Genomic DNA, 15,478 nt, shown 5'->3' on the forward strand with positions numbered 1-15,478 from the left:
GTTGGTGTGGGGGTGTGGATGTGGCTGGGTGTGCTGTGGTCTGGCTGTAAGTCCTCTTGGCACGGGTCCTCCATGTGTAGGTCCGGGGGGTGGGGGGGGGGGGGTCCCGCAGGTATGGGAGAGTGTCTCGCTGGTCTGGGCGGGGTGTCTATTGATCTGTTGCTCCTGTGTGAAGTGTTGGGGATACGTTTGAGAGCGATGTCCTTAGAGTCCTGGCAAAGGTGGGCACTGCTGCCTTGTTTTGGTGGACCTGGTCATAGAGGCTGTTCAAGTCCAGGGTAGAGTGGTGGGCCAGGAAAACATTTGGTTTTGATGCACAGTCACGGGAAATACTTGCGTTTACCCGCTGTATTGTGGCAGGGTGGAAGTCTTTTCATGGTAGCAGGGTGGAGATAACCACTTGTGCATTGGGGAAAGTAGAAGAAGCTTTTTCAATCACTCCCTTCAGTGCTGTGGCCACCCTTTTCTGCTTTGCTCTCAGGTCGTTTGTGCCTGTGTGTATTATTACGTGGCTAGCTGAACCTAGTTTGTCCTCAGACAGAAGGTTTAGGGCGCGCTGGGTGTTTGGACACCAGAGTTTAGACACACTGTTTTTGGGAAAAAGGTTTTTTTCTTGTATATATTCTTATATATATATATTCTTGTATATATCTTGTATATATTCCATTTGAGGCCATAAGGAGAACAATCTGTGTCTTGTCCTCAGTGGGAGGGAGGGGGTGTGTCAGATGGGCTATCAGGGTGGCTGACAGGGGGGGTGCTCAGAGGGAGTGAGAGCCGCTGGGCTTGGGGTTCTTCATTTGTCTGTTCTGCTGTGATGTCGATGCTATGGTCAGGGTCTGGTGTGGACTGTTCTGCTGTGGTGTCGAACTTTTGTTGAGTGCTGAGGTGGGCTTTTCTGCTGGCTTCCATGCGGGAGTGGCCACCTCTCTAGTGGGTTGTTCTCTGTCACACGCCATCCCCCTCAACCTCTCCTCCAGCAGTCTGATCCTCTCCTCTAGTGCTCCTGTTGAAGTTGTCTCACCACTGTCCAGAGTGCAGATATGTCTTTCTCCACCTCCAGCTCTCCGTGTCTGTTTAAGAGAGTGTTGTTGTGCTGGACCTTTCTAGGGAGTTTTTCCTAGCCACCGTGCTTCTACACCTGCATTGCTTGCTGTTTGGGGTTTTAGGCTGGGTTTCTGTACAGCACTTTGAGATATCAGCTGATGTACAAAGGGCTATATAAATACATTTGATTTGATTTGATTTTGATTTGGACAGTTGTCTGGGTCTGTGCTGACTGGAGTGTAATCACCTGCTGTTCCAGCTCCACCTGCCTTACCTCCAGCTGGGTAAATGTATCCTTTTCAATGAACGGGTAGTACTCTGTGCTGGGAGGTTGACTCTCCGCTGGGGGTTGCTCATCTGTGGGGTTACATAATGAAGAGGTCTGGTCTGACCCACTCGGTGTGGGGGTATCTTTATCAAGGGAGAGCTTCTCCTGCTGGGCTAATTCTTTGATTAGGTGAAAGTCCAGCTGAAACTGTTTGGGGTTACTCTGTACCATTACTGTTTCGGACTTATAGATATTTATATTACTTGACTCAGAGTCCTCGTTATCAAGTATTCTGAGTTTCCACCCCTCGTTAACCCCCCCTCTCTTAACAAAGGGGTAGTGTGCTAATATAGCACTGTGCCATGCCAGGGGATGGTTTGTGTGGAAGATAAGGTTGCTGATGTTCCCATTTTTGTAATAGTCAGCAAAAAGTGTTTCTTGATTTTCCATAAGGAGCTTCGTTTTGTAATCTTTTCTTGCCTTATCATTCTTTACATGCAAAGGGTACTGTATTTTAATTACCTCTGAACAGCGGGAGGGAGCTTCTAAGGCCTCTCCATTTGGTTGGGGTAGACTGTGTGACTCTCCTGCCATTGCTGGGCTAATGGGCTTTGACACCTCTCACTTGACACGTTAGTGCTAGTTGAAGCTGTATCAAGCTTGGTAGAATTATGTTAGAATTCAGTCCTTATAAAGTAATGTTGTGTATTTTTCTTCTTGGCTTTTGGAAATAAAATATAGTTTCAGACTAAACATTACTCACTCAGTTCCAGGTTGGATGGTGTTTTCAGGTTTCTGTTGTTTTCCAGAGAATTTGCTGTATAGGGTAATAAATCCTTGGTAGTTGTGAACTTTCCAGGTGATTCCGTAATTCCGTCCAAAATCAGGTTGTAGGTTTTAAGTTTTGATTTGAAGTAGGGGTTATGTTGTAGAGGGTAGAATCCAGTATGTGTTCCTGACAAAAAAATCCAAGTTTATCTAACTCCTAATCTATCTTTTTTAAAGAAAATGCTGAAAAATGCAGGAGCTCTGATCCTGACCTCTGTCTCTGCCTCTCTCTATTTCTCTCTCTCTCTCTGAATTGTTTTCTGAGTATTTGTGAGCCCTTTCATATTCTCTTCTTCAGTTTGTATTGTTTTTGTTATCTTGACTTACTATCAGTGGTACTTCTAATCAGACAATGATAATTGTGGTAAAGCCAACATAAATGTTATAGATGTATGATATTGACATTCGCTGTCATTTTATATTCAGCCTGTGCCAGAGATTGCATATATACGGCATGTTACACTAAGTGAATTAGCTCCCATCCCAGTGCACTATAATGCAGCATTATGACCTCAGATGTCCCCATGGGTAATGGCTGAGGCATTACAGACAGAGAGAGCATATTGCACTCAGGGACACTTCTAACCTTATTAAAGCTAGAAAAACATATCTAACCCACATAAGTGGCTGTTTATTGCATCCAGATAGGAACTAATGGAAAGCCAGCAAGCCCATCCCTGCTTCAGAGCTATGCTTCAGCCTTTTATCTGGACCAGAATGTGTCCAGTTTTATGGTCCATGATGGTGGCCATTTTGCAAATGACCCGTTTTTACTGCAGGGATGTTTACTCAGCTTATGGGGCTGCTGGAGAGTTAGCACGCTAACATCTAATATGGGAGATGATAAACATAAGAGGTTCAGCTCCAAATTGAGCTCCCCAGTACACTGTACATGACCACCTGTGCGCTTACATGTGTGAGCGTGTTTCCCCTGTGTGTGTACATGTGTGTGTGTGTCTCTGAACTGAAAAGTGAGGAAAGCTTTTTTAATTTACTCTTGTCAGAGTAATTGTGTGGTGGGTTTCAAGGAAGTAATTAAATTGCAGTGGATTGGCAGCACTAATCTAAAAGTGATCTCCTGACCTGTTTCACCGGACGCGCTACTTTGTCTTGGACCTGCAGTTTTTCTCTCTCTCTCTCTCTCTCTCTCTCTCTCTCTCTCTCTCTCTCTCTCTCTCTCTCTCTCTCTCTCTCTCTCTGAACATCTGAATTCTCGGCTATGAAAAGCCAACTGACATTTACTCCTGAGGTGTTATACTGTTGCACCCTCTATAACCACTGTGGTTATTATCTGACTCTGCTGGTCATCTATGAACATTTAAATGTCTTCAAGAACAATCTGGCCTAAATGGCTGACTCTTATAATCTCCACCGGCACAGCCAGAAGAGGACTGGCCACCCCTCGGAGCCTGGTTCCTCTATAGGTTTCTTCTTAAGTTACTTTTTTTCTAGGGAGTTTTACCTAGCCACTGTATTTGTATTTATTAAGGATCTCCATTAATTCCTGCCAAGGCAGCAGCTACTCTTCCTGGGGTTTATTATGGATCCCCATCAGTTCCTGTCAAGGCAGCAGCTACTCTTCCTGGGGTTTATTATGGATCCCCATCAGTTCCTGCCAAGGCAGCAGCTACTCATCCTGGAATCGAGCCAAATTAAGGCAGTTAAACAATTTTAAAACATTACAATACATTCATTACAGATTTCAGAACATATTACGTTTTTTTCCCACCTTTATTTAACCAGGCAGGCTAGTTGAGAACAAGTAACACGCTCACAACTGCGACCTGGCCAAGGTAAAGCAAAGCAGTTTGACACATACAACAACACAGAGTTACACATGGAATAAACAAACATACAGTCAATAATACAGTAGAAAAAGTATAAATACAGTGTGTGCCAACATACACATGTTTCAAGTGTGTATGTTGCTTTACTCAAGCCAGTGGCATGTCGTTAGTAAAGATTGAAAAAAGTAAGGGGCCTAGACCACTGCCCTGGGGAATTCCTGTTCTACCTGGATTTTGTTGGAGAAGCTTCCATTAAAGAACACCCTCTGTTAAAGAACACCCTCTGTGTTCTGTTAAAAAAAACATTTACCCCCGCTTCCATGCTTACTTTATGGAATTCAAAATTACAATGCTTGCCTTTCATAATTTGGTTAGATATACTTGGGTGTGTAGTGTCAGCTTTTGTTGCTGGCATGTCATGCCTAAGTTTGCTAATCTTGCCAATGAAAAAATAGTAAGTAGTTGGCAATATCAGTGAGTATTGTGATGAATGAGCCATGTGATTCAATGAATGATGGAGCAGAGTTTGCCTTTTGCCCATTATTTCAACTAGGCAAGTCAGTTAAGAACAAATTCTTATTTACAATGACAACTTACATGGGAACAGTGGGTTAACTGCCTTGTTCAGGAACAGAATGACAGATTTTCACCTTGGAGATTAGATCCAGCAACCTTTCAGTTACTGGCCCAACGCTCTAACCACTTGGCTACCCGCTGCCCCAAAAGTTGTGCCAAAGCTTTTTACTTTTATTCTTTGTGTAATTTCTATTTGTTTCATAGTGTAGTTCCTTCTTCTTTTTATTCCGCTTAGTCACATGATTTCTCAATTTGCAGTACGTTTGCCAATCGGTTGTACACCCAGACCTATTTGCCATCTCTTTTGCCTCATCCCTCTCAACCATAACATTTTTCAAACCATTGGGATTTAATTAACCTCTTGCTCCTACCTGAGACGCAGACGTCTCATCTAGACACCTGGAAATGCAAATGCGCTACGCTAAATGCTAAATGTACTCGTTAAAACTCAAACGTTCATTAAAACACACATGCAGGGTATTGAATTAAAGCTACACTCGTTGTGAATCTAGCCAACAAGTCAGATTTTTAAAATGCTTTTCGGCGAAAGCATGAGAAGCTATTATCTGATAGCATGCAACACCCCAATATACCTGAAGGGGACGTAAACAAAATAATTAGCGTAGCCGGCGCTACACAAAACGCAGAAATAAAATATAAAACATTCATTAGCTTTGATGATATTCTTTGTTGGCACTCCTATATGTTCCATAAACATCACAATTGGGTCTTTTTCCCGATTAAATCCGTCCATGTATGCCCAAAATATCCATTTGTATAGCCTGTTTGTTTCAGGAAAACACTTCAACCTACTTTTGTAACCCAACTTTAGGTATTTGTAAACGTTAATAAGCGATCAAATTGATCACTGGGCGATCTGTATTCAATAGCAGCTACTCAAGAAAACGATGTCCTTTGTCTCTCTTCCAAAATCGATTGCTGTACGCTGGACGGAATGAAGGATCTATTTGTCATTACACAAAGGATTTTTGTCAATGAAAATGACGTTACATGTGGAATGTGTGGAAGTTGTAGGAACTGCAAGCTCCCTGCTATATATTTATGCTTGCAATAAACAATTCAGAGACTGGCGGATTAATACTTTTCTGTGGTTTTTGTGACCAGGTTTTTCTTGGGATTTCGCTTGCTGTTCACGTTCTGTTATAGTCACAGACATTATTTAACCAGTTTTAGAAACTTCAGAGTGTTTTCTATCCACACATACTAATCATATGCATATACTATATTCCTGGCATGAGTAGCAGGACGCTGAAATGTTGCGCGATTTTTAACAGAATGTTCGAAAAAGGAGGGGGTAGACTGAAGACAATATTTACAGTCATTTTCCTAATGGGTGCATGCTTATTGGTAACTGGGATAAGCAATTTCATAAATGTGTCAAGTGCAGCATCTGGTTGCTCATCATTACAAACCACTACACATCATTATACAGCTTCCCACCAGAATGGGCTTTAGGTGAGGCAGATGAACCAGTAGCCCATATTACTTCAACAGTATTTAACATGAGATCTTCTCTAAGCTTTACAGGAATGTGGTTCTGAATATAAACAGCCACACCTCCACCTTTTTTGAATTGCTGTATTTTCTGTAGCTCTTTTTACCATGTATTGCGACCACTGTATCATCAAATGTATTATTGAAGTGAGTTTCAGAGATTGTCAGAATATGAATGTCATCTGTTACTATCAAATTATTGATTTCGTGAACTACAAGCTACATATCTTAAGCTACATATGTTAACATGGGCTATTTTTTAACACTTTTGAGGGCAGTAAGAGGGACATAAATTAGGTTACTTACATTGTGTCTTCCAATGCCCCTAGGATAATGTAAATTTGCTGAAGCGTTATGACTCAGCGACACAATGATAGAGATTAAATGAGCTAGACTTGGGTCATTGATAAGTCATTGTCTTAACGCAGCCTTATAATGCTGTGAAAGGATCCAGGTACTTCTACATAATGATTTGTTCTTTGACAATAGGCCTTTTCACATTCAGTGCCTTGCAAAAGTATTCATCCCCCTTGGTGTTTTTCTTATTTTGTTGCATTACAACCTGTAATTTAAATCGATTTTTATTTGGGTTTCATGTTACGGACATACACAAAATAGTCCAAATTGGTGAAGTGATTTTTTTTTATTTGTTTGTTATTTGACTTGTTTCAAAAAATTCAAAAATATATATTTTTTTAAAGTGGTGCGTGCGTATGTATTCACCCTCTTTGCTATGAAGCACCTAAATAAGATCTGGATGCAACCAATCACTGTTGATGGAATTCCTTTAGAAGTCACTTAATTAGTTACATAAAGTTCACCTGTGTGCAATCTAAGTGTCACAATGTCTGTCACATGATCTCAGTATATATACACCTGTTCTGAAAGGTCTCTTCACGGCCGTGAATGAATAGGACCAAAGCGCAGCGTTGTGATCGTACATATTCCTTTTATTTAGGATGACGCCGACAAAAACAATAAACCATACAAAACAACCGTGATGCTTAAGGGCTATGTGCCACAAACAAAGTTAACTTCCCACACTGAAAGAAGGGAAAGGGCTACCTAAGTATGGTTCCCAATCAGAGACAACGATAGACAGCTGTCCCTAATTGAGAACCATACCCGGCCAAAACATAAATACAAAATCATAGAAAACAAAAACATAGAATGCCCACCTCAAATCACACCCTGACCAAACCAAATAGAGACATAAAAAGGTTCTCTAAGGTCAGGGCGTGACAAGGTCCCAGAGTTTGCACCACCACTAAGCAAGGGGCACCACCAAGCAAGTGGCACCATTAAGACCAAGGAGCTCTCCAAACAGGTCAGGGACAGAGTTGTTGAGAAGTACAAATCGGGTTATAAAAAAATATCAGAAACTTTGAACATCCCACGGAGCCCCATTAAATTAATTATTAAGAAATGGAAAGAATATGGCACCACAACAAACCTGCCAAGAGAGGGCTGCCCACCAAATTCCACAGATCAGTCAAGAGAGGGCATTAATCAGAGAGGCAACAAAAAATACCAAAGATAACCCTGAAGGAGCTGCAAAGCTCCACAGCAGAGATTGGAGTATCTGTCCATAGGACCACTTTAAGCCGTACTCTCCACAGACCTGGGCTTTACGGAAGAGTGGCCAGAAAAAAACACATTGCTTAAAGAAAAAAATAACCAAACACATTTGGTGTTCGCCAAACGGCATTTGCGAGACTCCCGAAAAATATGGAAGTAGCTTCTCTGGTCAGATGAGACAAAAATTTAGCGTTTTGGCCGGAAAACGCTATGTCTGGCGCAAACCCAACACCTCTCATCATCCGGAGAACCACATCCCCACAGTGAAGCATGGTGGGGGCAGCATCATGCTATGGGGATGTTTTTCATTGGCAGGGACTGGGAAACTGGTCAGAATTGAAGGAATGACGGATGGCGCTAAATACAGAGAAATTCTTGAGGGTGACCTGTTTCTGTCTTCCAGAGATTTGAGACTGGGAAGGGGGTTCACCTTCCAGCATTACAATTACCCAAGCATACTGCTAAAACAACACTTGGGTGGTTTAAGGGGAAACATTTAAAGGTCTTGGAATGGCCTAGTCAAAGCCCAGACCTCAATCCAATTGAGAATCTGTGGTATGACTTAAAGATTGCTATACACCAGTGGAACCCATCCAACTTGAAGGTGCTGGAGCAGTTTTGCCTTGAAGAATGGGCAAAAATCCCAGTGGCTAGATGTGCCAAGCCTATAGAGACATACCCCAAGAGACTTGCAGCTGGACTTGCTGCAAAAGGTGGCTCGACAAAGTATTGACTTTGGGGGGGAGAGTGAATAGTTATCCACGCTCAAGTTCTGTTTTTTTGTCTTATTTCTTGTTTGTTTCACAATTAAAAAAGACTTTGCATCTTCAAAGTGGTAGGCATGTTCTGTAAATCAAATGATATAACCCCCCCAAAATCAATTTTAATTATAGGTTGTAAGGCAACAAAATAGGAAAAATGCCAAGGGGGGTGAATACTTTCGCAAGCCACTATATGTGACCAACAGGCTCGATTCAGTCTTGCTTAGCAAAATTTTAAATTGTGTTTTTTTTACATTGGATAAAAGTAGAGACTCAGAGCTATACAATGGTATATCATAAACTACAGTTGAGGAACAATGGGAAAGTAGTTGAAAGTTGCTAAACTTGTAACCTCACTTTTGAGAAAATGGGTTTTGAATGTTTTGGTTCACCCACTGGAGAGATCATCTTTGTCTACACCCATTCAGCATCGTTCACACCCTCTTAAGCTATAGCCCCGCCCGTAAACCCAGAGCGTTGTCAGATTGTCCATACGTCAATCCAGAGCTTTTCACTTTCAGAGTGCACACCGGATGCTCTGGCCAAGGAGTAGGGTTGATCCGAGCTTGACTGAACAGCAGTCAAGCACCCAAGCTATCTGGCAAACATTGGCTAGCTTGCTAGCTACTGCCCGACACAAAATGGTTGAACAGCTCACTCTGACCATTTTACTCGTCCTAACAGAGCTGGTTAGGCTATTTTATGTTATCCAGAGCTTTGGTGACTGCAACTGTGCTGCTGCAACAATTTAATTACGGAGACGAGAGTTCTCTGAAATCGGACTAGATAGCCAGAGCGAATTTACCAGCAATGTCTATCAACAGTTGTCGCACTGACATCATGAACATTCTATTGAAATGGTTACTTGCATAGTGGAGGCTTTTGTTAAGACATGTAGCTAGCTAGCTAGCTAAATAATGAACCCTTATCCCAACTCATGACGTTACTACCCTGCATGAATCTGCAGGTAGATAACTAACCAAGTTCAATGTTAGCTAGCTAACATTAGGCTATAACTAGCAAAGCAAATGGCTCTGAGATACTAATAATATTACTACACAGATCATACGTTAGCATACGTTAGCATAACGTTAGCTAGCGTGCCAACCAGCTAATGTTAGCTAGCTAACAGTACACTTTAACCCTGAAATTAAAATGACTTTTCTTACCCGTATACATGGATGAACACTTCTCTCTATCTATCATGGAGGCCATGGTTGCCCTTAGATTGAAGATGTAATCCGGAGACAGGTGTTTTCTTCATCTCCTTAGCTATCATACTCTAATTCCACTGATTTCAAAACTCAGTCTCTCAGCATGTCCAGCCAACTCATTAGCTCAGCCAATCATGGCTGCAAGGTTTCTGTCTTTTTCTGTGGCTTAACCAACTAGGCACATAATTTAATAATTGTATTCGTATTTACAAATAGCATACACATTTGTTATTAAGGCACATGAAAGTTCACATGTTCCAGAAGGCATTTCTGCCCAAAAATGTATTTTGATTTAAAAAAAGTTTACATTCAAATGGCTTTCCTGTGAAATAGTGACGCGCGACATATGCCAAGTTTCCTGAAACGAGTCACATTTGCAAACTAAATTGAAAAAGTTATACTACGTGAGCTTTGCCTGTGGGCAATTTAGGTTGTACTTTAGTCTGTTTAGATGTGTGCATTGATCAAGGGCTTTTGTACCTGTGAGGCAAACAACAGCAACAACACCGGGACCCAAAATTTGATAAATGAGTTTGTTTCACAGGGATACTGGTTGGGACAGCGATATCATATGCCTCAGGATGTTAGGGAGAGAAATAGAACAGTCTATGCATATTAGCTTCATAGTTATTGATAGTACTGCTTAGCTTTTCTTTTCATGGCCATGTAAACCTCACAGAGTTGGGAACTGTGCAAGAGAAAATCGACTAACAAATTCTCTCTCTCTCTCTCTCTCTCTCTCCCTTTATCTCTCTCTCTCCCCCTCTCTCTCTCTTTCTCACCCCCCCTCTCTCTCCCTTTATCTCTCTCTCTCCCCCACTCTCTCTCTCTTTCTCACCCCCCCTCCCCTCTCTCTCTCTCTCTCTCTCTCTTTCTTACCCCCCCCTCCTCCTCTTTCTTCTCCACAGTGAACAAGCACAAGCCGTGGATCGAGACGTCGTACCATGGGGTGATCACAGAGAACATGGACACCGTTCTGCTGGACCCTCCCTTGGTGGCCCTGGATAAGGATGCCCCTGTCCCCTACGCAGGTAGAGAGACCACATTTCTGTTTCCCCATCCTAAACATCCTTCAAAGAACCCAATGCTATGGGCTCATGGTGCTTCACTGACATGCTGCACAGTACTAGCTGTTGATTTGAGGCTGTGGTTGATTGGCATAACTGGTTTGACTTCTATGAGTGTCTTCCTACCCATAATGCACTCATACTCTTTCCTCAGTTTGAGATTTTTTAGTATTTATTAAGATCCCCACTAGCTGGCCGCTACTCTTCCTGCGGTCCAAATAGGAATAAAACAATTACATCAAAACAACAGCCTACATCAAACAATACACCATACAAGATATTATAACATTATTAATCTATTATTACAAATGTACAATATAAAATGTACAATACTACAGTATTACAATGTGTCAGAGAGGGACATCTAAGCAGCCTGTCTGTGTCTGAAAGGAAGTGTGTATTTATTGCTACAGTTCTTCATAAGGTATCTTTATCCACAACCATCCGCACTTCTTTGGTCTGACTGGCCAAAGAAAGAAAAAGAGTCATAACCTGAGCTGCTGGAGAGGAGAGAGCTACCTTTAAATATTGATCCCATTGAGCAGTTGTACTAGTCCCCTTTACATTACATGGAATTGCCTTGGAAGTCTTCCATGCTGCTTGAATGTCATGTTATTATTTCATAAAAAGTGATACACTTGATGCAGAAGTTGCCCTTGTCCACTGATCTAGAATCAGCTTACCCTATCCCTTATCCTTACCTTAACCATTAGGGGGATGATAAGTATCTGATAACATAAGTATCTCATAACATCAGCAGGACAGGGGGCATACTAGATTTGTGGTAAAGGGCAACTTCTACTTTAAGTGTATTTCAGGGCATACAGTGTACCACAGGAGGCTGGTGAGGGGAGAACGGCTCATAATAATGTCTGGAATAGAGTGAATGGAGTGGTATCAAACACATGGAAACACATCCCGTTACAGCCATTACAATGAACCCGTCCCCCCAATTAAGGTGCCATCAGCCACCTTTGCAGTGTACAGTATTTACATAGCATTTATAGGTTGTGTAATCTTAAATCTGTGGTTACTTTTACCAACTTCCATTAATACATAACATGTTATGATAGTCCTGCTTCATGTAAGAGGACTCGTTGAGTGCAGAGCACTGGCTTTTGCTTGAAAGTAAATCACAGCGTCACACAGGTAGGTGACAGTGACAGGCGACTTGTAATTAGACAGGGATTTTTGGCTCACAAGGAGGCTTTGCGGCAGGTACCGCTTTAAACATCATGAAATGAAAATAACTCAAATTAATCTCCACTCTGAGAGCTGTGGAAAACTGATGTTTGGTGCCATTTTTCTACGCTTTTAGTTTATTTTTTAACCATTGCAATGGTTTGAATAATACAGTACTAGCAAGACCATACGTGGTTTTCATGTTGAAATCCAAGATGGCAACGCAGTAGGTTGGGTATATCTGTTTTTGTCTTATCCCGTGTCTTATCCCTTGTAAATAGCCAGTCTTTTTTATATATATCTTAATCTCACATTCTATCTACGAACTAAATATACTTTCCTGCAACCCGCCTCACCCAATGTGGTACGGATCTGCTATTTTTTTCCTCATAACTGGAACTTCCATCAGGAGCTAGCCAGCTAATTAGCTACTAGTCTTTGTTAGCCACGGCTAGCGGTCATCGCCTTTTGTTCCCCCCGGCATCAGCCAGCCTTAGCTCGGACAACACCTGCCAGCCATGCACAGCGCAATATCAACCCAGAGCATATCGAACTGCTTCTTTCTACCTATATCCCCGGATTCCTGCTGCTCTGGATCATTACACCGGATCATTACTCCGGATCAGCGCAGCTAATCTCAAGCTAGGCCCATATACCAGCTAATTCCAGGGCTACAATACCTACTTTGTCAATTGGCCTAGAGTCTTTATTGTCGACACGGAGCCCCGGCGATCCATCATGACTGGACTGCCGACGTGATCGCCCGATGTGGTCTCAACAGGCTATTCTGTTACGATACGATGCCCCGGCTCGCTAGCTTTTCTGAACGCTGTGTCCCCTGCTTGACTGCAGTAGTGACTACCAATCAGCACCCTGACTTACCTATTGCTGCTCTTTTGACCCTATGATCAATCGGCTGATGCCCCCTGGACTGTTTCAATAACACGGTACCTAATTTTGTTTACCTGTCGGCCCCAGCATCGAACTCAGGTCCTGTATGCACCTGACCCGCTCTGCCCATTCATCACCATTTACCCGTTGTTGTCTTAGCTCTCGTGATCAACACCTGTGATTGCTTTATGACTCTCTCTAATGTCAGTATGCCTTGTCTACTGCTGTCCTGGCTAGTTTTTATTGTTTTATTTCACTGTAGAGCACTCATTCCCACTCAAAATGCCTTAGATAGCTCTTTCGTCCCACCCCACACACATGTGGAGTACCTCCACTGTGCTCACATCCTACCATACCCTTGTCTGTACATTATGCCTTGAATCTATTCTACCATGCCCAGAAATCTGATCCTTTTATTCTCTGTCCCAATCGCACTAGACGACCAGTTCTTATAGCCTTTAGCCGTACCCTTATCCTACTCGTCCTCTGTTCCTCTGGTGATGTAGAGATTAACCCAGGCCCTGTAGCCCCCAGTTCCACTCCTATTCCCCAGGCACTATCATTTGTTGACTTCTGTAACCATAAAAGCCTTGGTTTCATGCATGTTAACATCAGAAGCCTCCTCCCTAAGTTTGCTTTATTCACTGCTTTAGCACACTCCACCAACGCTGATATCCTAGCCATGTCTGAATCCTGGCTTAGGAAGGCCATCAAAAATTCTGAAATTTCCATCCCCAACTACAACATTTTCCGCCAAGATAGAACTACCAAAGGGGGTGGAGTTGCAATCTACTGCAGAGACAGACTGCAGAGTTCTGTCATGCTATCCTAAAAACTAGCCAGGACAGCAGTAGACAAGGCATACTGACATTAGAGAGAGTCATAAAGCAATCACACTGCTTTAGCACACTCCGCCAACCCTGATGTCCTAGCCGTGTCTGAATCCTGGCTTAGGAAGGCCACCAAAAACCCTGAAATTTCCATCCCCAACTACAACATTTTCCGCCAAGATAGAACTACCAAAGAGGGTGGAGTTGCAATCTACTGCAGAGACAGACTGCAGAGTTCTGTCATGCTATCCAGGTCTGTGCCCAAACAGTCTGATCTTCTACTTTTAAATATCCACCTTTCCAGAAATAAGTCTCTCACTGTTGCCGCATATTACAGATCCCCCTCAGGTACAAGGGCACCCTCATAGATATCATCCTGACCAACCTGCCCTCTAAATACACCTCTGCTGTCTTCAACCAGGATCTCAGCGATCACTGCCTCATTGCCTGCATCCGTAAGGGGTCTGCGGTCAAATAACCACCCCTCATCACTGTCAAACGCTCCCTAAAACACTTCAGCGAGCAGGCCTTTCTTATCGACCTGGCCCGGGTATCCTGGAAGGATATTGATCTCATTCCGTCAGTAGAGGATGCCTGGTTATTCTTTAAAAGTGCTTTCCTCACCATCTTAAATAAGCATGCACCATTCAAAAAATGTAGAACCAGGAACAAATACAGCCCATGGTTCACTCCAGATCTGACTGCCCTTGACCAGCACAAAAACATCCTGTGGCATACTGCATTAGCATCGAATAGCCCCCGCAATATGCAACTTTTCAGGGAAGTTAGGAACCAATATACACAGGCAGTTAGGCAAGCAAAGGCTAGATTTTTCAAACAGAAATGTGCATCCTGTAGCACAGGGCAAGGAGATTGAGGTTGTAACCTCATAGAAATATCTTGGAATTTTAATTGATGACGGCCTCTCTTTTAAATTGCATATTCAACAACAAAAATTGAAGCTGAAATTAGGCATTTATTTTAGGAATAAGGCATGTTTTTCTTTTGAAGCCAGAAGGAGGATATTATCAGCTACATTTATGCCTTTACTAGACTATGGGGATATGTTATATATGAATGCTTCCGCTCAGTTTTTGAGATCAATTGACACCCTTTTCCATGGCACTTTGAGATTTATTTTAAACTGCAAAACCCTTACGCACCACTACACTTTGCATACCAGGGTTGGCTGGCCTTCTCTAGTCACTTATAGGCTCAGGCACTGGTATAATTTTATTTACAAAGCCATTTGGGGTTTACTACCTTTTTATTTGGGCATTTTTATTGTTCAGAAATGTGGTGGTTACTCTCTTCGTTCACTGGACTTTATCCTGCTAACTGTTCCAAATGTCCGAACTGAATTTGGTAAGAGGGCTTTTATGTACTCTGCACCATCGTCTTGGAACGCCTTACAAAATACTTTTAAACTGGAAGAACTTGTCCCGATTGGTATTTTTAAATCACTGATGAATGATATTGAGACTGATTCCCTGACCTGTCAATGATTTTAATTAGCTTTTTAGATTTTGTTATACTCTTGAGAATTCTATGGTTTTTACCAGATTACTTGTAGTTTTTCATGTTGTTTGTCTGTGATTTTTGTAATGACTTGGTGCTGCCTATCTTGGCCAGGACGCTCATGAAAAAGAGATTTTAAATCTCAATGAGCACTTCCTGTTTAAATAAAGGTTAAATAAATAAAAATAAAAAAACTCCAAAAAGTTCTGGGATACTGTAAAGTCCATGGAGAAGAAGAGCACCTCCTCCCAGCTGGCCACTGCACTGAGACTAGGAAACACTGTCACCACCGATAAATCCATGATAATTGAGAATATCAATAAGCATTTTTCTACGGCTGGCCATGCATTCCACCTGGCTACCCCTACTCTGGTCAACAACTCTGCACCCCCCCACAGCAACTTGCCCAAGCCTCC

General features: G+C 42.3%; 1 protein-coding gene across 1 annotated transcript in view; it reads left to right on the plus strand.

Annotated features, from left to right (window-relative positions):
- LOC110508889 (calsyntenin-2) overlaps positions 1–15,478 on the plus strand; it is a 267,259-nt gene that overhangs the window by 119,383 nt on the left and 132,398 nt on the right. Inside the window, exon 2 of the mRNA XM_036966206.2 lies at positions 10,483–10,605. Coding sequence (XP_036822101.1) covers positions 10,483–10,605 — 123 coding nt within the window. The remainder of the gene's footprint in view (positions 1–10,482; positions 10,606–15,478) is intronic.

Source organism: Oncorhynchus mykiss, chromosome 28 (assembly GCF_057628025.1).
Source record: "Oncorhynchus mykiss isolate SJ-2025 chromosome 28, ASM5762802v1, whole genome shotgun sequence".
NCBI classification, from domain to species: domain Eukaryota; kingdom Metazoa; phylum Chordata; class Actinopteri; order Salmoniformes; family Salmonidae; genus Oncorhynchus; species Oncorhynchus mykiss.